At 45.6% G+C, this 21398-nt stretch overlaps 1 protein-coding gene across 1 annotated transcript in view; it reads left to right on the top strand.

Annotated features, from left to right (window-relative positions):
- The window catches only part of RTEL1 (regulator of telomere elongation helicase 1), a gene marked incomplete at its 5' end in the record, with an annotated part of 273291 nt that overhangs the window by 8122 nt on the left and 243771 nt on the right, over nt 1-21398 (top strand). The window contains 7 exon segments of the mRNA XM_077460418.1: nt 1104-1197; nt 15012-15093; nt 17813-17873; nt 18068-18143; nt 19561-19645; nt 19779-19844; nt 20340-20493. Coding sequence (XP_077316544.1) covers nt 1104-1197; nt 15012-15093; nt 17813-17873; nt 18068-18143; nt 19561-19645; nt 19779-19844; nt 20340-20493 — 618 coding nt within the window.

The raw sequence follows: 21398 nt of genomic DNA, 5'->3' as shown, positions 1-21398 counted from the left end.
CGGGCGGTTTTAACCCTTTTTCGGCCGCTAGAGGGGGTTAAAACCACCCCGCTAGCGCCCGCAGACCGACGGTAAAGCGCCGCTAAAAATACGACGCCCGCACCGCCCCAGTGTGAAAGGGGCCTTAACATACAGCCAGAGGTACAATGGAATGGTTTAGATCAAAGCATATTCATGTCTTAGCCCTTGTACACACGGTGGGGCATTCCAACAACGAAATCCAACGGATTTTGTCCGAAACTGGTGTTGCATACACACGGTCGGACAAAGTTGTCGGAAAATCCGATCGTTCAGAACGTGATGACGTTATTTCCTTACGATAGGACTACGTTCAGGCTAGTAGCCAATAGCTTTGGTCTTGTAATTTGATCTGAGCATGCGTGGAACTTTGTCCGATCGGAATTCTCTACTTACGATCGGACCATGTTGTCGGAAAATTTTAGAGCCCAGCTCTAAAACTTTGTCGGTCGGATATTCCGACGGAAACAGTCCGATGGAGCCCACACACGGTCGGATTATCCGACAACACGGTCCGATCGGACATTTTACGTCGGAATGTCCGACCGTGTGTACAAGGGCTTAGACTGGTCCAGTCAAAGTCCCGACCTAAATCCAATTGAGAATCTGTGCCAAGACCTGAAAATTGCTGTTCAGACGCTCTCCATCCAATCCATCTTGAGCTATTTTGCAAAGAAACATATGCAAAACCGTCAATCTAGATGTGCAAAGCTGGTAGAGACGTCCCCAAAAAGACTTCCAGCTGTAATTGTATAGAAAGAGGGTTCTGTAAAGTATTGACTCAGGGGGGCTGAATACAAATACCCCCCACACTTTTCACATATTTATTTGTAAAAAATTTGGACAACCATTTATCATTTTCCTTCCACTTCACAATTATGTGCCACTTTGTGTTGGTCTATCACAAAAAAAAAAAAAAAAAAAAATACATTTACGTTTCTGGTTGTGTTGTGACAAAATGTGGAAAATTTTGAGGGATATGCTTACTTTTTAAAGGCACTGTATTTATGTGTGTTTATACAATATCAAAGTAACGTGTATGCCTTTTTTATATATTATTTATTTTACTTTTTGTTTAAATACAGCATATTACAGCGATATTCCTAAGATTATCTATGCTTCACGGACACACTCCCAGCTGACACAAGTCATCAATGAACTCAAGCATACCTTGTACAGGTATTTATATTCTCTGTTCCATTTCCATCAGAAGATCGTACTTCCTCTGACTTTGAAGTAGGTGTGTACTAATATGCTTATCAGAGATAACTGGGAGGGGTCTGGAAAATGAACACTTAAAGTGGTTTTATACACCCTTACAACCAACTTTGACCTACAGGTAAGCCTAGATTAAGGCTTACCTGTAGGTCGAAGAAATATCTCCTAAACCTACACGGTTTAGGAGATATTTGCCGAAAGACAGACAGCGCTGTCTATGGCGCATGCACCGTGGACAGCGTGCGCACAGCCGCACTGAGCGCGCCACTGTCAACGGCGCAATGCCGCGATTGCCGGCTCCCGTGCGCATGCACGGGAGTGACATCATCGCAACTTCGCCGAATGACAGCGGCGGAGCAGCGAGACCCACCGAGAAGATGGATGCTCTGGACTACAGGGGACAGCGGTGACTTCGTTGGCTCCTGTGTCAAGTAAGTGACACATAATGCACTACTATGCGATGTGATGCATAGTAGTCCATTATGCTTTACCTTTGCAGGGAATCAAAGAGGAAGTAAACTCATCAGGGTTTACTTCCTATTTAATACTAAGCTGTTTCTCTTAATTGCATTTGGATCTCAGAAGTATCCTAACTAGAGTTACATTGTATGTGAAGGGAAACATTGACAGTGAGGTTTGGTTCACACTGTCGCGGCTTCAAAGTTGCACCGTACAGTGCGACTTCATGGTGGCCTGCTTATGACTTCTTTAACAGAAGTCAATGCTAGGGATGCACTGATACCATTTTCTTTTAATGGAGGATCCATGTGATTGGAGCAGAACAGATCCCGCCCACGTAGGCTCTGCCACGGGGGTTCCTTCTTAAACCCTGCAAAGTGCTAGAGGAGAGCTGTAAACTGCGGGAGTGGTGGGGGAATTGCAGGGAGCCCCCCATGCACCTAGGGCCCCTAGGCAGTGACCAGGGGAAGCAGTGTTTCCGCTCCCAATTTGACATCCCTTCCGGTATTGATTTTGGGTGTCGAAGTATTTTCACGAGTACTGATACTCGCAAAAATGCCTAGTATTACCGATATCGGTGCAACCCTAGTAAAGCTGCTCCGAAGTCGCCCCCAAGTAGTGCATGAACTTTTTTCTAAATTGGAGCAACCTGAGTTACTCCGATTAGAACGGTTTCATTGCATTTAAAGGAGTGCGACTTGTCAGGTGAAACATAAATGCTGGATGTGTTTACTAGTTCTTTGTCTAAGGATTACATAAACATTAAAGATTAACATTGCTAGAAGATTCTCTATGAAATAAGAAAATTGTAAAAAATGGAAGGAAGGCTAATCTATCTAAGATTTAAAATGTTACTCTCCCCTGCTCATACTCATGCTGCCTACTGTTTGTAAAACAGCTCTTTGTAAATACTTCCCCCCCCCCCCCCCCCCCCCCCCCCACGGTGCTCCTTTGAGGCTTATTCCAATCTGTTCAGTAATTCTGATACCTTTTTTATGCTGCTTCTAGAATATTCCTCTAACAGTCATCAGATGACCAGTTATCAGGGAGGCCACTTCTGAAATACAGATGCCCTGCCTCTACCAAGATGGCTGCCTTTGAATAAAGACTGTAGAAAAAGGCATTGTAAATCCATATTGGGTTAGCGATCAGCTGTAAGGCGCCTATAGAAAAGATCAGCTACGGCAGGGGTTGACAAATTTGCTTTGAATTTATTAGCCAGTTAAAGTTAGGAGCCTTCTTTTTTTTTTTAGAGTGGTGTGGATTGTCAGCTCCCGGGGTAAGGCCACTCATTTTCCCCCCTATCCCTAACTCACAATGGAGCACCTAGTCAATAACTCCAATGAAACACTGTTACATCAGGGTTATGGGCTGACCAGAAAGAGTAAGGCTGGCACTGGCAGGCACGTGGAACTGCCAGATGGCACTGGCAGGTGACACTGGTTGGAACTGGCAGGTGACACTGGTTGGAACTGGCAGGTGACACTGGTTGGAACTGGCAGGTGACACTGGTTGGAACTGGCAGGTGACACTGGTTTGGAACTGGCAGGTGGCACTGATTGGCAGGTGGCCCTGGTTGGCAGTGGCACTAGTAACTGGCAGATGGCATTGGTTGGTGGTGGCACTGGCAGGTGGCACTGGTTGGTGGTGGCACTGGCAGGTGGCACTGGTAGGTGGTGGCAGGTTGCACTGATTGGCAATGGCACTGGTTGGCACTGGCAGGCACGTGGAACTGCCAGATGGCATTGACAGGTGACACTGGTTGGCATTGGCAGGTGACACTGGTTTGGAACTGGCACGTGGCACTGGTTTGGAAGTGGCAGGTGGCCCTGGTTGGCGGTGGCACTAGTTGTCACTGGCAGATGGCACTGATTGGTGGTGGCACTGGTTGGTGTTGGCAGGTGACACTGGTTGATGGTGGCACTAGTTGGCACTGATTGGCGGTGGCACGGCAGGTGGCACTGATTGGCGGTGGCACTGGTTGGTGGTTGCAGGTGGTATTGATTGGCGGTGGCACTGGTTGGCACTAGCAGGTGGCACTGGTTGGCACTAGCAGGTGGCACTGATTGGCGGTGGCAGATGGCACTGATTGGCGGTGGCACTGGCAGATGGCACTGGTTGGCGCTGGCAGATTTCACACGGAGCACTCTGTTACTGAAATGTAACAGAGGAGCTGTCTGAATTGAGCTTAATGTCGCAATGGGCGGGACCCAGCCAGGGTGTGAAACTGACAAGTAACAGAGAGGCGGATCTGTCAGATTTGAGCTTGATGTCGGGGTGGGCGGGACCCGGCCGGGGTGGGAGCGGGCCCGGCCGGTGGGCGGGACTCAGCAGCTATCAAACACCAACCAACTATTGGGCTGCTTAAGAAAAGGGGAGGGGCCACATAAACGTAGCGGTCCGCCCAGATCCCATTGGCTGGTGTTTGATAGCTGCCGGGTCCCGCCCACTCCGGCTGGGTCCCGCCCACCCCAACATCAAGCTGAAATCTGACATATCATCCTCTCTCCGTTGCTTGTCAGTTTGACACACTTAGCGCGGCGCCGCTGAGTGTGGAGGAGGGAGAAGGACGGCAGTCAGTGTTAATGCGCTGCATGTCTGGGGCATCAATAGTGAGTGGGCTGGTGGCAGCTTAGGTGCCAGGTTGTGATTTCTGGTCACATTGGTGATCTTGTGCCTGGGGTTTGTCGAGCCCTGAGCTACGGGAAGCCTATAAGCCATACTGGAGACTGTTTGGCTGTCTGCTTGCCTTTTTTTATGCAGCCACCACTGTACTGGTCCCTTTTTATAATTGTGTCTTGTTTTGTCATGGTTATTTCTTTGCAGGTTTTTCTCTGCTTTTATGCTTTGCTGGAACTAGGTGTTATTTCCAGAAAGTGGAGGTTTTGTGTCTGGCAACAAGTCAGATGTTTTCTTTCATTTTCTCACTGGCATTTGCAGAATGTTTGGAAATTAAAGTGATTGTAAAGTCTCGTCTTTTTTTTTTTTTTTTTTTTCCATATTATACTTACCTGTTCTGTGTAATGGTTTTGCACAGAGCAGTCCAGATCCTCCACTTTTTGGGTCCCTCTTTGGTGCTCTTGGCCTCTCCCTCCTGTTGAATGCTCCACAGCAAGTAGCTTGCTATGGGGGCACCCGATCCAAGCTGCAGCTCTGTTTATCCATTCAGACATGGAGCCTTGGCCTGTCCCTGTCCCCTTTCTCTCCACATTGGCTGACTGAGAGCTGAAGGAGCCTATGGCGCCACGGTGCTGTCTCAGCCAATGAGGAGGGGAGTCCCAGGCAGACGAGACACTCCTACATCATCGCTGGCTAGAGATGGGCTCAGGCGAGTATAAATGGGGCCTTGTCAGGGCTGGCTTAGCCCTTCCTCCTCCGGGCTGGCCACTCAGCTGTCGGCTAATTGCCAACTTTCCTCTCTTTCTACAGTTACCAGCTGTTCCCGATGATGCTCGTCTGACCTGCCTATTATTTAAAGCCTTCCTGCTCACTTTTCCATTTGCCTTCGTGTTGGTCACATCACAGGGAACCATCTCCTCCTGTTTGTTTCAAGACTGGCTTGCTGACATCCCACCTGGCTTCTTATCCTGCTTGCGGTTGCTCTCCTTGGATCCCTGACTTCCGGCCTGGCTGATTACCCGATCCGGTTAATGAACTTTGGACTGGCTGACTACCCGATCTGGCTACAGGACTCTGGCTATGCTTGACTAGGCTTTTTTTCTCAGTCTGTTTCATGGTTTCTGACAGTACGCGAAGGCCATGAATTCGGAAGATATAGTCAATCCACTTGTTGGTAATATTTTCTCCAGATTGGATGAGCAAGATCACCACATGGATCAGTTTGCCTTGGCGTTACAAACGCTCCTGAATCGCACGGCTCACCTGGAATCCCCCACGGTGGCTGCTCCGGCAGGCCATCTCTGCTGCCGTGCCAGTCTCTGTGCAGGCACCCGCCTCGAGTATTACCTCTATAAGAGGTATGTCTGGTTCTGCTCCGCTTCCCCATCGATTTGGGGGCGATCCAGTTCAATGCAGAGGGTTTCTCAAGCATTTTCGAAATGCTGCCCCAGGCGTTTCCCATGACAGAAGCAAAGTATGTTTCGTGATATCTTTGCTTTCTGAGAGAGCCTTGGCCTGGGCTAACTCTTTATGGGAGACGCAAAAACCTGTTGTCTTGAGTTACCCTCAGTTTGTGGCCTCCTTTTTAAAAGGGTTTTTGACGTTCCCGCACGGTCCGCTTCTGCTGCCAAGTGCCTCATGTCCATCAAACAGAGTACGAGAACTATTGCCGACTACGCCATTGAATTCTGTACTCTGGCAGCAGAGGTTGCTTGGAACAATGAGGCCCTCGTGGCTGCTTTTTCTCACGGTCTCTCGGATTCCATCAAGGATGAGATAGCAGCCCGAGATATACTGTACCCACTGAGCTGGAGAGCTGGAGAGCTTGATCTCGTTTGCCATCCTCATTGACTCCAGACTCAGAGAAAGACTTTCTCTTAAGGAGCGCTTGCGGAAGCCTCCTGTACGTTTGCCTCCGAGCTTTGTAGTCCCACCCATGCCTCCCTCACCTCCCATGCCTCCTGGTACCGAGTTGGTCAGTGAAGATGAACCCATGCACCTGGGCTTCACGCGTCTCTCTGCAGATGAGAGAGCCATTAGGAGGAGGGAGAGATTGTGCCTTTATTGTGGCCAGGCAGGTCACTTTTTGAAGTCTTGTCCTACCTGTCCAGGGAACGCCCGAACCTTGAGGTCCTGTCATGGACAGACCTTAGGTGGCGTTGTTTCGTCCCCAGTTATCCAAAAGGATAAGCCCCTGGTTTTGGTCACCCTTTCTTGAGTCGTCCATCGAGATACCGGCTCTAATTGACTCTGGGGCTGCAGGCCTGTTCATTGATGCTGCATTTTTTTTGCAGCACTCGATTCCGCTGCAGCTGCGTGACACTCCACTTGCCATTGAGGCTCTTGACGGGAGACCTTTACAGCCTGTCCATGTGACTCATGAGACGGTTCCATTGTCAATGGCTGTAGGGGCTCTTCACCATGAGATAATCCAATTCCAAGTTATTTCCTCACCCAGATTTCCGTTGGTTATTGGTTATCCTTGGTTACAAAGGCACAACCCCTCTTGATTGGCTCTGTGCTGAGGTTCTCTCCTGGTCACCACAATGCAGTGAAACATGCTTCCTGAAGTTATCCAAGGTCCTGTGCACCGCTTCACTCCTTTCCTTGCCGGAGGAGGACCGTGATTTTGGCGTTGTCTTTGATAAAAGGTCAAGCTGGTAGTTTGCCTCCACACCGGCCTTATGATTGTGCAATTGACCTTCAACCTGGTGCCATACCTCCTTGTGGCCGGGTTTACCCTTTGTCGTTCTTGGAGGATAAGGCCATGGAGGAGTATGTTGCTGATGCACTTTCTCAAGGTTTCATCCACAAGTCCTCATCTCCTGCTGGTGCTGGTTTCTTCTTTGTGAAAAAGAGCCGTGAACTGAGACCTTGTATAGATTATAGGGGTCTCAATCGTGTCACGATTAAGAATGCCTACCCGATTCCATTGATTACGGAGTGATTTGACCGCTTCAAGGGAGCAACGGTTTTCACAAAGCTTGACCTGAGAGGGGCATACAATCTCGTGTGCATTAAGGACCTATTACCTTGGGCAGAGTTTGCTCACAACAGTACCTTGAATTCTCCCTCCCGATTGTCTCCATTTATGGCGAATTATGGTTTCCAACCTTCCATGTTGCCTGACTCGTTTGTTCCACAGAGTATTCCTGCGTTAGAGGAGCATCTCCGTGGTCTTCGTTCCACTTGGGTACAAGTCCAGGAGGCTTTGCATCATGCTAATGATGGGTACAGACTCCATGCTGACCGTAGGCGCCTGCCTGCGCCTTCCTACCAGGTTGGGGACAGGGTCTGGCTGTCATCTCGCAACCTCCGGCTTCCTGCTCCCTCACTGAAGTTTGCACCTCGGTTTATTGGGCCGTTCCGTATCCTTCGCAGGATTAACCCAGTAGCTTGCGCGTTGGACCTTCCTCCTAGTATGCGCATCTCTAATGTGTTTCATGTCTCCTTATTGAAACCGTTGGTCTGGAACCGATTTTACCACCTATTCTGGTTGAGAACCACGATGAGTATGAGGTACAATCCATTGTTGACTCCCGTAGGTTCCGTGGGCGCATACAGTACCTGGTGCATTGGAAGGGGTATGGTCCGGATGAACGCTCCTGGGTTTCATCCTATGACGTTCATGCCCCTGTTCTCCTCTGAGTTCCATAGACTGTTTCCCCTCAAGCCTGGTGGCCCTCCGAGGGAGAGGGGTCATGGGGGGGGGGGGGGGTACTGTCAGGGCAGGCTTAGCCCTTCCTCCTCTGGGCTGGCCGCTCCGCTGTCGGCTAATTGCCAGCTCTCTTCTCTTTCCACAGTTACCAGCTGTTCCCGATGATGCTCGTCTGACCTACCTATTTAAAGCCTTCCTGCTCACTTTTTCATTTGCCTTCACGTTGGTCACATCACAGGGAACCATCTCCTGCTGTTTGTTTCAAGACTGGCTTGCTGACATCCCACCTGGCTTCTTATCCTGCTTGCAGTTGCTCTCCTTGGATCCCTGACTTCCGGCCTGGCTGATTACCCGATCCGGTTAATGAACTTTGGACTGGCTGACTACCCGATCTGGCTACAGGACTCTGGCTATGCTTGACTACGCTTTTTTTTTTTTTTTTTTTTTCTATTGACCTTTTTATTAATAAACAAGTGTGATTTGATTGTACTTCTGTCTCAGTCTGTTTCATGGTTTCTGACAGGCCTGCTACACACAGGTTTTTCATCTTTTCCAAGAATTTTTATTGAAAATTGTACATATCAAATTCCAAGGCAAAATATTGTTTACATGAGATGGGTATTTCTGAATGTGAAATTATGTCTTAAAGAGGAAGTAAACCCTGATGGGTTTACTTCCTCTTTGATTCCCTGCAAAGGTAAAGCATAATGAACTACTATGCATCGCATAGTAGTCCATTATGTGTCACTTACCTGACACAGGAGCCAGCAAAGTCACCGCTGTCCCCTGTAGTTCCGAGCGTCCATCTTCTTGGTGGGTCTCGCTGCTCCGGCGCTGTGATTTGCCGGAGCAACAATGATGTCACTCCCGCGCATGCGCAAGGGAGCCGACACTCGCGGCATATCGCCGCGATCTGCGGCTTACCCAGTGCGCCTGCGCGCCGCTGTCTACGGCGCATGCGCCGTAGACATTGGTGGCTGTCTTCAGGTGAATCTTTCCTAAACCGTATAGGTTTAGGAGATATTTCTTGGACCTACAGGTAAGCCTTAATCTAGGCTTACCCGTAGGTCAAAGTGGTTTGTAAGGGTTTACAACCACTTTAAGGTACCAGAGGTATGAGCAAAATGATATATTCTAACAACTGTACTTGTATTTCTTATCTCTACATACTACCACATAATGAACTACAAGAGAAACCTATAACAAATACAAATAAAAAAAAAAAAAAAAAAAAAAAAAAAAAAAAAGGAAAGGATTAGCACATTCTTGGATCCATGTCATTCCTTTAGGATTCATGAGGGGGAAGAGGAGGGATCCATACCATGTAACCATGTGGCTAGTGTCCGCTTACTGGTCACTCAAACAGGATGAAGAGAAAAGCCTGCAAGAGGAAGGAAGAAAGGGGAGAGAAGAAGGGATGGTGAAATATATATTATATCGCTGTCGGTCCTGCTGTATTGGCCTCTAGCGGCAGCATTTTCCATGTATCATGTCTGTGACCTGGGTCAATCTCCAATGCCTTTGATCTCTGTAACCCACCTTCATCAATCATCCTGCCAGTCATGGTCCTCTTTGAAGTGCGCTTGCATAGCGTTAAAACACCAGACGTTCAGGAGCCAAGCTTTTGTTCAGCCTTGCTTTTTCAGATAAATTAATCTGATATGCTACAAAGCTTGTTACCTTCCAGACAGCCCCCAAGAATGCGAAGGTCTGGTATAGCCATACTTCATATTTCAAATACAACTTGTATTTATGAAATAAAACATGCTGCCTTCCAACAGAGGGTGAAGGTAAAAGGGGGTTAATGTGCACCACTGTCATTCTCTGCTTAACTGTACGGATGTCTCATAAGCCTTCGGACAGATATTTTATCTGTGGTTCTCAGACTATCAAAGACTTGGCTGTTTATCGAGCAATATCGCTGAAAGGCGTTCATTGATCATGATCCACAACAACTTGGTTCTCACCAAATTGAAGGGGATTTTGGGCGCCCTCCAAGATCTAGCTACTGCTATCCTGGATGCAGGAAAGATGAATGATATAAGTTTCCTTGTGTGTCCTGGCACTCCTTCCACTGGGCACCCTAGTAGCGCCTGCTGCGACCATTTGATTAAATTCACCTGGCTTAGTGAAAAGATAAAATTGTAAATGCAAATCCAAAATTGCCTGACTTTAGGGCATGTTCACCATATGTGGTATACTGTGCCTTCCATGCCACATCCCCTAAAACATAGAGGGTAAGTGCCTGGGACATAATCCGCCACTCTCACTGGTACCATCGCAGCAAAACTTCAGTGGGGTATTAATGTATGATTTTGAGGCGAATTGTGCCATTTTTAAACCATTTATTTCCATAATTTCCTGTATCTCCTGTTCCCACTTGTTCATATAAAACAGTTAAAACTTAGAGGACAAGATGCTATATATTTTAGAGATATGGCCGATATGCTTATCGAAGGACCCACACAGATATAACATTGGGGTGGAAGTTGTTAAATCATTTGTACGCTGTCGAGTCTTCAGTTATGCACTGGGAGTAATGGTACACTTCTGAGTTAGGAAGTTGGTATTTAACTAGTAGGGTTTGTTTCGATAAGATACCTTTATGGTCGCACATGTCAGCAATACGTATCAAGCCCTTGTTAGTCCACCATGTGAGCCCTTGAGGATTAAGACCCAGGGTGAAATCAGGATTACCAATCAATGGAGCCAAGCGAGCATGAGAAGATCTAAATGCTTGAGGCTTCATCAATCTGTCCCATGGGCTTGGAGAAAAGGATAATGTGGGGCACATTATGATTGGTCTATCTTTCATTTGTAACCACATCATATGACTGACTGGTTTGGTGGGATGGAGGGACGATTCAATTTTCATCCAGGAAGGTTGAGCTCGTAAGGAGTGGTAACAAATTAGTTGAGCTAATTGTGTGGCTTTAAAATATTTGACCAGATCTGGAGCTCCCAGGCAACCTCTCAGTTTGGATGTATAAAGGTTGTGCCTATACACGCTGAGTCTTTTGTCCGTCTCTCCCCCCCCAGATAAATGTCATAATCTTGCTCTGCAATACATTGCGATCAAACATGCAGATTGCAACCGGAAGTGTTCTAAACAAGTACAACAACCTTGGAAGGAGATTCATCTTTGAGTATAGTCTACCGAACCACAAAGATGGATTGCTGGCCCAGCTTAGAAGGTCCACTGTCAGATTCCTATATAAAGGAGGCTAGTTGGCCTGATACAGGGTATGTAGGGAGGGAGTTAAAGAAATTCCCAAATACAGGAGAGCCTCTTCCCCCACTTAAACGAGTTTTGGATTAATTTCACTGTCTGCCTCCAATGTGAAGTTTAAAGCAACCGATTTTTAAATGATTAATTGCAGACCCGAGATGGCTGTAAAACGGTACAAGGTTTGATAAATTAGTTAGCAATGTTACTGAGGATGAGAGAAGCATCAATATACAGAACTTATTACAGCGCACGCATTCAAGAATGACATTTCCAGCAGGCTAGTTAAAAACGCCTGAACATATTCAAGAAATACGGGGGTTTGGTCACACTATATGGTTATATAGTGCTAAGCCCACTTACTGCGTCAAATTCCCCCGAATTAGTGGGTCCTACCCTAGTAATAGAGTGAAAGATCCTGCATCTCAACCATGGGAGCCAAACTCCTCTATGTGGGAGAACTGAAGGGATTTCTCCTATGCACTAGTGACCACTAAATAAGAGGTAATGAAGAGGGGGAGGGGTGCTCCATCCCAAAAAAAACCCGGTCAGGGTCTATTTCAATATACAGAAAATATATTTGGGGGGCACACCCTAATGCGTTTAAATTCAAGATGGTGCTGCTATGGTTGAGACCAAACCCCCGTATTTTTGACTACGTTCAGGTGTTTTTAACTAGCCTGCTGGAAATGTCATTCTTGAATGTGCGCGCTGTAATATGTTCTGTATTGTTGCACCATCTTAAATTTGAACGCATTAGGGTGTGCCCCCCAAATATGTTTCCAGAAGCATCAATATGTCATCAGTGAAAAGGGCACATTTGTGCTCCCTATCTCCACAATATATGCCTTTTTATATCTGGGTGACCGCTTAGTTTGATGGCCAAGGGTTCCAGGGCCACTATAAATAAGATGGGCATAATAATATAAATATAGGGCGTGATGAAGGGCAATCTTGTCGTGTCCCTCTGTGTATATCTGTTATGCAAACTATACCCTTTTATCAGGAGTCTAGCAGTAGGTGTGCATGGTGGGGCCCCAGGCCAAACAGGTCAGTCAGGAGTTTTCAGTGAATTTGTGGGTCTAGTCCCTACCACCCATTCTGGTAGGCTCAAGATGCGGATATTGTTCCGCTGTAGGCGGTTCTCGGTGACTATGGCCCTTTCCTGTAATGCCGCTGTAGAGACCGGTGGTCCCTGAAATCTGACCATACCACATCCTCCACGCTGGAAACCCGGTTCTCCACCTCCGAGACTCAGGCCCGAAATTTGTCAAGGTCCTGGCGAATAAGGCTGACGTCCATCGCCACATAATGTGTCTTGGCCATTAGGGATGCTTTGCTCTCCGCAATCACAGCCAGGATGTCTGTTCCAGAAGGGGTAAGCCGCCTCTTCCATCTCCTCTGAGGTTTGTGTGCTGGCAGATATGTTGCCGGCTGGTGTGCATGTGGCCTAGATGGCCGCCGGCTGGCGCGCATGTGGCCGAGATGGCCGCCGGCTGTGAAGAGGGGAGAGCGCTGGTATCGGGTTGTGTGGAGCGGGTCTTAGGTGGTCCCATCCGAGCTGAATCCGACCAATTGGTTGCGATCCTGAGATGACTGGGGACCGGATAGCGGTCAACAGAGTGGAAAACGCTGGTAGAAGGGTATCAGGATCGGAGCTACTCTGAAGCATGTCCACTCTGGTTCACGTGCTGGCCATGCCCCCGATGATGTCCAATCACAGCTGACCACATATTAGACTAGGAAATGCCCTTTATCGGCTCTCGTCACCTCACAATGACAGAATGTGAAGAGAGCCGATCAGCAGCTATTCCTCACAGTGGAGATCTTCACAGATAATTAGCGCCCTGATTACATGTGGGCTGCGCACACATGCAATTAGCGGACCTTCAGCTTTTGCAGAACTACAAGTTCCATGAAGCATAGCAAGGCTCTGATAGCCACAAGCATGACACCCAGAGAAAGAGGCATGATGGGAATTGTAGTTTTGCAACAGCTGGAGGTCCGCTAATTGCATATCCCTGCCCTAGAGAATAGAATGGTGGCTGTTGCAAAATGTTGTGTCACACCGTATTTGCACAGCGGTCTTTCAAACTATTTAAAATAAATAAATACACTTAAATTTAAAAAAAAAACGAAAACAGTAAAAAAGAGCCAGCTTCCTTAAACTACGAACCTTGCTAGAAGATATTCATTGGGATAAAATCTTAGGAACAAATACCATGGAGGAGAGATGGGTTTGCTTTTAAGAGCATATTAGCCAATGCAACTCATTGGGAAATTTTAAGAGCGAACAAAATTCCTGGATGGCTTAACTCCAATGTAAAAATGCATAAAAAAGCAAAAGGAGAAGGCCTTAAAAAAATTCAAGGCTGAGGGATCCTCATCAGCATTCAGACTTTACAAAGAATGCAACAAGAAATGTAAGGGTGCAATTGGGGCGACTAAGATAGAACATGAGAGACACATAGCAGTGGAGAGCAAAAAATATATATAAACCCTTTAAAAAAGGGAGGACAGACCGTATTGGCCCTATAAAGAATGAGGAAGGACATCTGGTTACAAAGGATGGGGAGATGGTGAAGGTATTGAATTTATTCTTCTCAGTCTTCACAAGGGAATCGGTGGGCTTTAGAAACCAAAACTGCAGCGTTTATCCTCATGACACATCTCTGGAAGCACCTCCATGGCTAACAGAGGACAGAATTAGAACTAGACTTGGAAAACTTAACATTAATATGTCACCGGGACCAAATGACTTGCACCCGAGCCAAGATACAACCCTGTGAATTACTGACCAGTTAGCCTAACATCTAGGATGGAAAAGGACCTGGGGGTCCTAGTAGATGATGGGCTCACCAATGGCATGCAATACCAAGCTGCTGCTAACAAAGCAAACCGAATATTGGCATGCATTAAAAAAGGGATCAACTCCAGAGATAAAGCGATTAATTCTCCCGCTCTGCAAGACTCTGGTCTGGCCTCACCTGGAGTATGCTGTCCAGTTCTGGGCACCAGTCCTCAGGAAGGATGTACTGGAAATGGAGCGAGTACAAAGAAGGGCAACAAAGCTAATAAAGGGTCTGGAGGATATTCGTTATGAGGAAAGGTTGCGAGCACTGAACTTATTCTCTCTGGAGAAGAGAGGGGATATGATTTCAATATACAAATACCGTACTGGTGACCCCACAATAGGGAGAAAACTTTTTTGCAGAAGGGAGTTTAACAAGACGTGGCCACTCATTAAAATTAGAAGAAAAGAGGTTTAACCTTAACCTACGTAGAAGGTACTTTACTGTAAGAGCAGAAAGGATGTGGAATTCCCTTCCACAGGCGGTGGTCTTAGCGGGGAGCATCGATAGTTTCAAGAAACTATTAGATAAGCACCTGAATGACCACAGCATACAGGGATATACAATGTAATACTGACATATAATCACACACATTACCATACTTTTCCACGAAAAGGGGATTAATAAGACACGTTGCCTCTCATTAAAAGTAGAAGAAAAGAGGTTAGCAAAAAAAATAAAAAATACCCCAGCAAATACCACCAAAAGAAAACTCTATTTGTGTAAAATAGAATACTAAAATTTTCATTTGGGTAGAGTGTAGCATGACCACGGTATTGTCATTAAAAGTGTGACAGCGCTGAAAGATGAACATTGTCCCGGGCAGGAAGGGGGTAAAAGTGCCTAGGTTTGAAGCGGCTAAAGTGAGAAAAAACAATGGGGAAAACAACACAATGCGGTTTCTGTAAATAATCCCTGAATTTCTTTATTTTTTTTTAAATAAATTTTTCCTTCTTTTCAGACCCAAAGTCAGTGTCCTGGGCTCGAGAGAACAGCTGTGTATACACCCTGAGGTGAAGAAGCAGGAAAGTAATCATGTCAAGGTGAGGAGGATGTCTACATATTTTGTTAAAAAGTTTGCAGCACATTCATTTGGTTGCAAGCATAAGATCCCAATGGCCAGTGAGTATTCTAAGTCTGTTATAAAACCACACTTAAAGCAGGACTTCACCCAAAAGGGGGACTTGGTTAGTACTTGGTGGCAAAACCGTTGTTGGCAGTCACAGAGGTCAGATGTTTCTTGTAGTTGGCCACCAGGTTTGCTCACATCTCAGGGGGGATTTTGTCCCTCTCCTCTTTGCGGATCATCTCCAAGTCATTAAGGTTTCGAGGCTGATGTTTGGTAACACAAACCTTCAGCTCCCTCCACATATTTTCAATGGTATTAAAGTCTGGAGACTGGCTAAGCTACTCCAGGACCTTAATGTGATTCTTCTTGAGCCACTCCTCTGTTTCCTTGGACGTGTGTTTTGGGTCATTGTCATACTGCAATACCCATCCATGACCCATTTTCAATGCCCTGGGTGAGGGAAGGCGGTTCTCACCCAAGATTTGACGGTACATGGCCCCGTCCATTGTCCCTTTTGATGCAGTGAAGTTGTCCTGTTCCCTTAGCAGAAAAACCACCCCAAAGCATAATGTTTCCACCTCCATGTATGACGGTGGGGATGGTGTTCTTGGGGTCATAGGCAGCATTCCTCCCCCTCCTCCAAATAGCTTGAATTTGGTCTCATCTGACCACAACACTTTCACCCAGTTCTCCTCTGAATCATTCAGATGTTCATTAGCAACTTCAGATGGGCCTATACATGTGCTTTCTTGAGCAGGGAGACCTTGCGGATGCTGCAGGGTTTCAGTCCTTCACGGCGTAGTGTGTTAGCAATTGTTTTGTTGGTGACTATGGTCCCAGTTGCCTTGAGATCATTGACAAGATTCTCCCGTGTAATTCTGGGCTGATTCCTCACCGTTCTAATTATCATTGAAACTCCACAAGGTGAGATCTTGCATGGAGCCCCAGACCGAGGCAAAGTGACAGTTAGTTATTTCGTGTTTTTATTCCATTTGCGAATAATCGCACCAACTGTTGTCACCCTCTCACCAAGCTTCTTGGTGATGGTCTTGTAGACCATTCCAGCCTTGTGTAGGTCTACAATCTTGTCCCCGACATCCTTGGACAGCTCTTTGGTCTCGGCCATGGTGGAAAGATTGCAATCAAATTGATTGCTTCTGTGGACAGGTGTCTTTTTTATACAGGTAACAAGAATGAGATTAGGAGCACTCCCTTTTTAAGAGAGTGCTCCTAATCTCAGCTCGTTTACCTGTATAGAAGACACCTGGGAGGCGGAAATCTTGCTGATAGAGGATAAAATACTTATTTCACTCATTAAAATGCCAATCAATTTCTAACTTTTTGGAAATGCTATGCAAAAAATAGCAATTATATAAAAAAAAATGATATAGCATATACAAATGCGACACAAGTCATGTTGCAATTGAATGTTATTTAAAAATTACCTTTCCTTTTCAATCTGCCGCTCTGTCATTTTCTATGAAATGCAATATGGCCACCTGGAGGTGTTCTGTACACTGATGGTGTACAGAACGCCCCCCCAGATATCATTTCCTGCTTGTGTGATTGGCTCACTGATTTTTCCAGAAGTCTGCCCTAAAATACAAGACAAATTTTAAGCATCCCCTACGACAAAAATTTCATTTTTGGTAAAATACTCAGAATAGGAAATCACATCTAAAGGAGTGCAGGCAGGCCCAACAACTTTCCTTATTGAAGCTTTGCAGGTGCAGCAGCTGGTTAATAATTAAGACATCGCTCCCATTATATTCACTTTTTCTCATGGGCACAGACAAACACACATGGATTTCTTCAGAATAATGGGTAGATATCTGAAGTAAAGTTTGTCAAAATCCTTGCAATGTACATAGATCACCCAAAGGGCAATGTTTTTTTTTTTTTTCCCCTCAACAAAAGTGGAGTTAGGCTTTAAGGTAAGTGAATAAAGCCACCACGTAGGAATGTAAATTGCCTAACCTTTATTGGGCTTTAAATGAATGCCCTACATTCCTTGAGAAAGTGACTATGGGTAGAGATAAAAAGCCATTAAACATGTAGTCTGGATGCATCCACCAAACAGAAAACTGGGGTCCATCAGGACTGGCATACTAACACTTGTCCCTTGATGGGAAAGAAAGGAAACCGTAATCAATAAACAAACCCCCAAAACACCACGGGTCCACCACCACCCTCTGATAGAGAAGTCGCATAGTTAAACTGTAAAGTCCACAGATCAGCAACCCCTGGGATGATCACTCTCCTCACAGCGGTTCCTCAGCAGCATACAGCAAACTGTAGGCATCAACCATGTAAAGGTTTAAAAATAACAAATCCCATAGTGTAAACCCAGCTACTAAGTGTAATAAAAACGGTTAAAAACGCTCACAGACAAGGAAATCGGAAATCGCCATTACAAACTACGAATCCCAGAATTCCTGGCAATGCATGCGTAGTGATGTTATGGTTTTTCTGCTCCGCCCAATGTGTTTAGTCATAAATGATGTCCTCGGGGGCACTAACATTGTCAGGAACAGGCTCTATAATTATAGCAGTGCTACTTTAGAGTAGCAATGGGGGGGGGGGGGGGGGGGTGGTCTGCAATCTTATAGCAGATCTGTCTGTCTAAGGTAGTCAAGAGACCAAAACTGTATGTAGCAGTTACCACAACATATCATAATCCTCTGTTTTTCCAGGTCCATATGTGCCGTTCCAAGGTGTCCAGTAGATCCTGTCACTTTTACAACAATGTGGATGGTAAGTGTTCATGTATGTGATTCAGGGGATTGCCACTATTAGATCGTGTGATGGAAGGACTGTGTCCTGTTATATTTGGTCTAAAGAATAATTTCTAAGAAAAAAAAAATGTTCTAGAAACAGATAAGGACATATGGCTTGACATTTCCAGATTGTGGGAGAATTGTTACAGACTTTTGCATTTCTTGTCCCAGAGAAAAGCACTGAGAAGGATCTGACCACTCAGATATTGGACATTGAAGATCTGGTGAAGAATGGCACCAAGCACAGGTACTGCTGTAATGTCACTGTCCGGTCCTCTCACACCACGCCTAAACTTCAAACAGATTACAAAAAAGCTAAAAAAAAAACGTAGGATGCTTTAGTTCACCCCTTTAGCACCGAGCCAATTCTGACACTTCTCACATGGGAAAATCAAATCTTTTGCTAGCAGATTGGTTAGAATCCACAAACATTATAAATAAGTAATGTTGTTGTTGTTGTTGTGTTTTTTTTTTTTTTCTTTTTTTTTTTTCTTTTTAGCAGAGGCCCTAGAGAATAAACTAGTGGGTGTTGCAGTTTTTTGTAAGTCGCATGGTATTTGTGCAGCAATTTTTTTGGGGGGGAAATTAATACATTTAATGTATTTTAGTGCACACAAACACTATATAACACCCATTTTTTAATAAAAGCATTAAAGAAGATGATGTTACCCCAAGTGAATAAATACCAAACATGTCACTCTTTAAATCTGCGTACACACGTGGAACGGAGCCAAACTATGGTACCAAATGGCCAGTGAGTATTCTAAGTCTGTTATAAAACGGGGGGGGGGGGGGGGGGGGGTTGGGCGGGGCCTTTGCCATCTTGGCCATTGCTGTTGTGTGATGACGGACGGAGATATCACCCTTCCAATCCAGTGTTGCTGGTTGGCAAGTGATGAAAGAAGTACAATTTCAGTTTTGTTTTTTCATCTGATCTATCCCTTTATTCAAGTGGATTAAAGCCCAACTGAAGTTTCCATTAAAGCCGCTTAAATGAATTCTGGGTTCAACCAAACATGAACTCGTCAAGCTTTTGCTGTTTTTATTGGGTCTGCAGCTGTCCCGGCAGCCAGAACCACTGCTCTCTTTAGCAGTCCACAACAAACCAAAGGAAATCCCATATATAAAATATACGTTTTACAAAAAAAAATAATGAATACATAAAAAAAAAAAAGTCAAGTACATGAAACTACAGCAAAGCATATAATAAGACATCACTAAGCACCTAAAACAACATAGGAACTGTTTAAAACACACCTTTCGTAAATTCTAAATGTCATCACCATCAGTTTCTTAATATGCCAAAACACTGTAAAGCCCCATACACACTATCAGTTTTTCTGCTGAGTTTTTCCCTCAGATTTACCAAAACCATATAATATGAAGTCAAACCTTAGGAGTTTCAATTTGTATGCAATCAGGCAGACCCTTTAAGTACATGGTTTTGGTAAACCTGAAGGAAAAACTCAGCAGACAAACTGATAGTGTGTATGGGGCTTAATGTGTAATACCCGAAAGAGTCCTGCCCCAGAACCTCAAACTGGTGTGCAATGGCATTCTTAGGTTGGAAATTCTCAATTTCAGTCTAATTGTATTGATTAGGTTTTCCTCGCCAGTTTTATTTTCAACAAATATTTATTGTGCTTTTTCTCCTTTTTATCCAGAGCCTGTCCCTATTACCTGTCCAGAAATCTGAAGCAGCATGCAGACATAATATTTATGCCTTATAATTACCTTCTGGATACTAAGGTACTAATGATATTTAAAAGAAAAATAAAATCAAAGCATAATTACAGAACTGGTAGGATCTGAATTTTTTTTTTGCTGTGTTTAAAAAAAAAAAAAATTTAAATGAGTAATTTTTTTCTTTCCTGCATTCTAGAGTCGTAAAGCCCACAATATTGATCTGAAAGGCACGGTTGTGATATTTGACGAAGCTCACAATGTGGTATGTAAAAGCCAGCTCCGTCCACTTGACTTTCCGGGTTCTTGACACTTTTCACTACTCTACTCTTCTTGCCCACAACAGTTCTTTTCCTCAATTTGACCCTAAAAACGAAACTCACTGGGCCATCTTTGTGCGTTCTTCCTGACGGCACGGCTAGGTTCACATCTGTGTGGATGATTACGGCTGTGGGAAAATGCCTATTCCCTCAGCCGCAACCACCCGCACAGAAAAATGCTGGAGGCGTGTGCGGGTGCCTTTTTAATGCTTATGCACACCACGTGCACTGGAAATAGCACCCATACTGAGAACAGCACTGTGCTTGCGTTGGACTTTGGGAGTTTTTATTTTTTATTTTTTTGCGTATAATTGTGAAAACTCAATAAATCTAGCTTAAGAAAAGTATAAGGGGGGGGGGGCGCTGGGTGGAGGAATCCTGGACACAAAGTTTTTTCCACTTGTCAATTACAGCTCCTCTGTCCCTTTTTATCATTCTAGGAGCGAATGTGTGAAGAATCTGCTTCCTTTGACCTAACGCCGTATGATTTGGCTTCTGGGATTGATGCTTTAGATTTGGTGATGAGGGAACTCACGGATGATTTGCAGCAGAAACAAATCAGTGCACAGTTCAACATGGAGTCGGCTAACTCCTGTGAGTAGATCCGTCTTCTTTAGACCTCTTTCTTACTGGGGCGTTTTTCAGGCGCTTTTGTGCCTGAAATGCGCCTCTTCTTCAGCCCGAGTGCTTTCACACTGGGGAAGTGCGCTTGCAGGACGTTAGAAAAAGTCCTGCAAGTAGCATTTTTCCGGCGGTGCGGGAGCGCTGTATACACTGCTTCTCCACTGCCCCTGCTATTGATATCAATGGGCACTGCTCCCAAAGCGCCTTTAAAGTGCTTTCCAATGCTTTTAACCCTTTATTCGGCCGCTAGCGGGTGTTAAAAGCGCCCTGCTAGCATCCGGAAGCACTGCTAATATTAGCCGCGCTTTACAGCCAACACCCCTCCTGCCCAGTGTGAAAGTAGAGGGGATTGTCGAGGGTGATGTATATTTGTAGGTGAATAGCCAAAAATCCTCTCTGCTGGGACGTGATGGGACATGGCTGATTGGCTGCAGCTAATGATGAAGAAACATTTCCAACATGTCTCTTTGAAAGAAGTCGATTTAAAAGATCAACTTCTATTAAAGCGGCATTCCACCCCAAAATTTTACTTCCGCTTTAAAGGGAATGTAATCCGCTGACGTACCACATTTGGCAGGTCATTTTTTTGTGGGGGGAGGGAGGGGCGGATAGCCTCTTTTTAGAGGGTCCCAGCTCCCACTTCCTCCCGGGGCACCGCGGGGGAGATCAACTCTCCCCCCCTCCCTCTTGGCAATCATCTGGGACACGTCACACAGGTCCTAGATTATTGTCCGGCCAGTCACGGCGCGCCCTAGGGCTCGCACATGGGCAGTGCGTGCCTGGCTGTGAAGCCACAGCCGGGCACCCGCAGTGACTATGCAAGCGCTGCAGAGAGGAGGGGAAAGCGAGCGGGGCTTCATTACCCCGCATCGCTG

Source organism: Lithobates pipiens, unplaced genomic scaffold (genome assembly GCF_037356315.1).
Source record: "Lithobates pipiens isolate NorthernLeopardFrog02 unplaced genomic scaffold, aLitPip1_a1.2 Scaffold_28, whole genome shotgun sequence".
NCBI classification, from domain to species: Eukaryota; Metazoa; Chordata; class Amphibia; order Anura; family Ranidae; genus Lithobates; species Lithobates pipiens.
The sequence above is the reverse complement of the archived record's forward strand: the minus strand, read 5'-3'. Positions and strand labels throughout refer to the sequence as shown.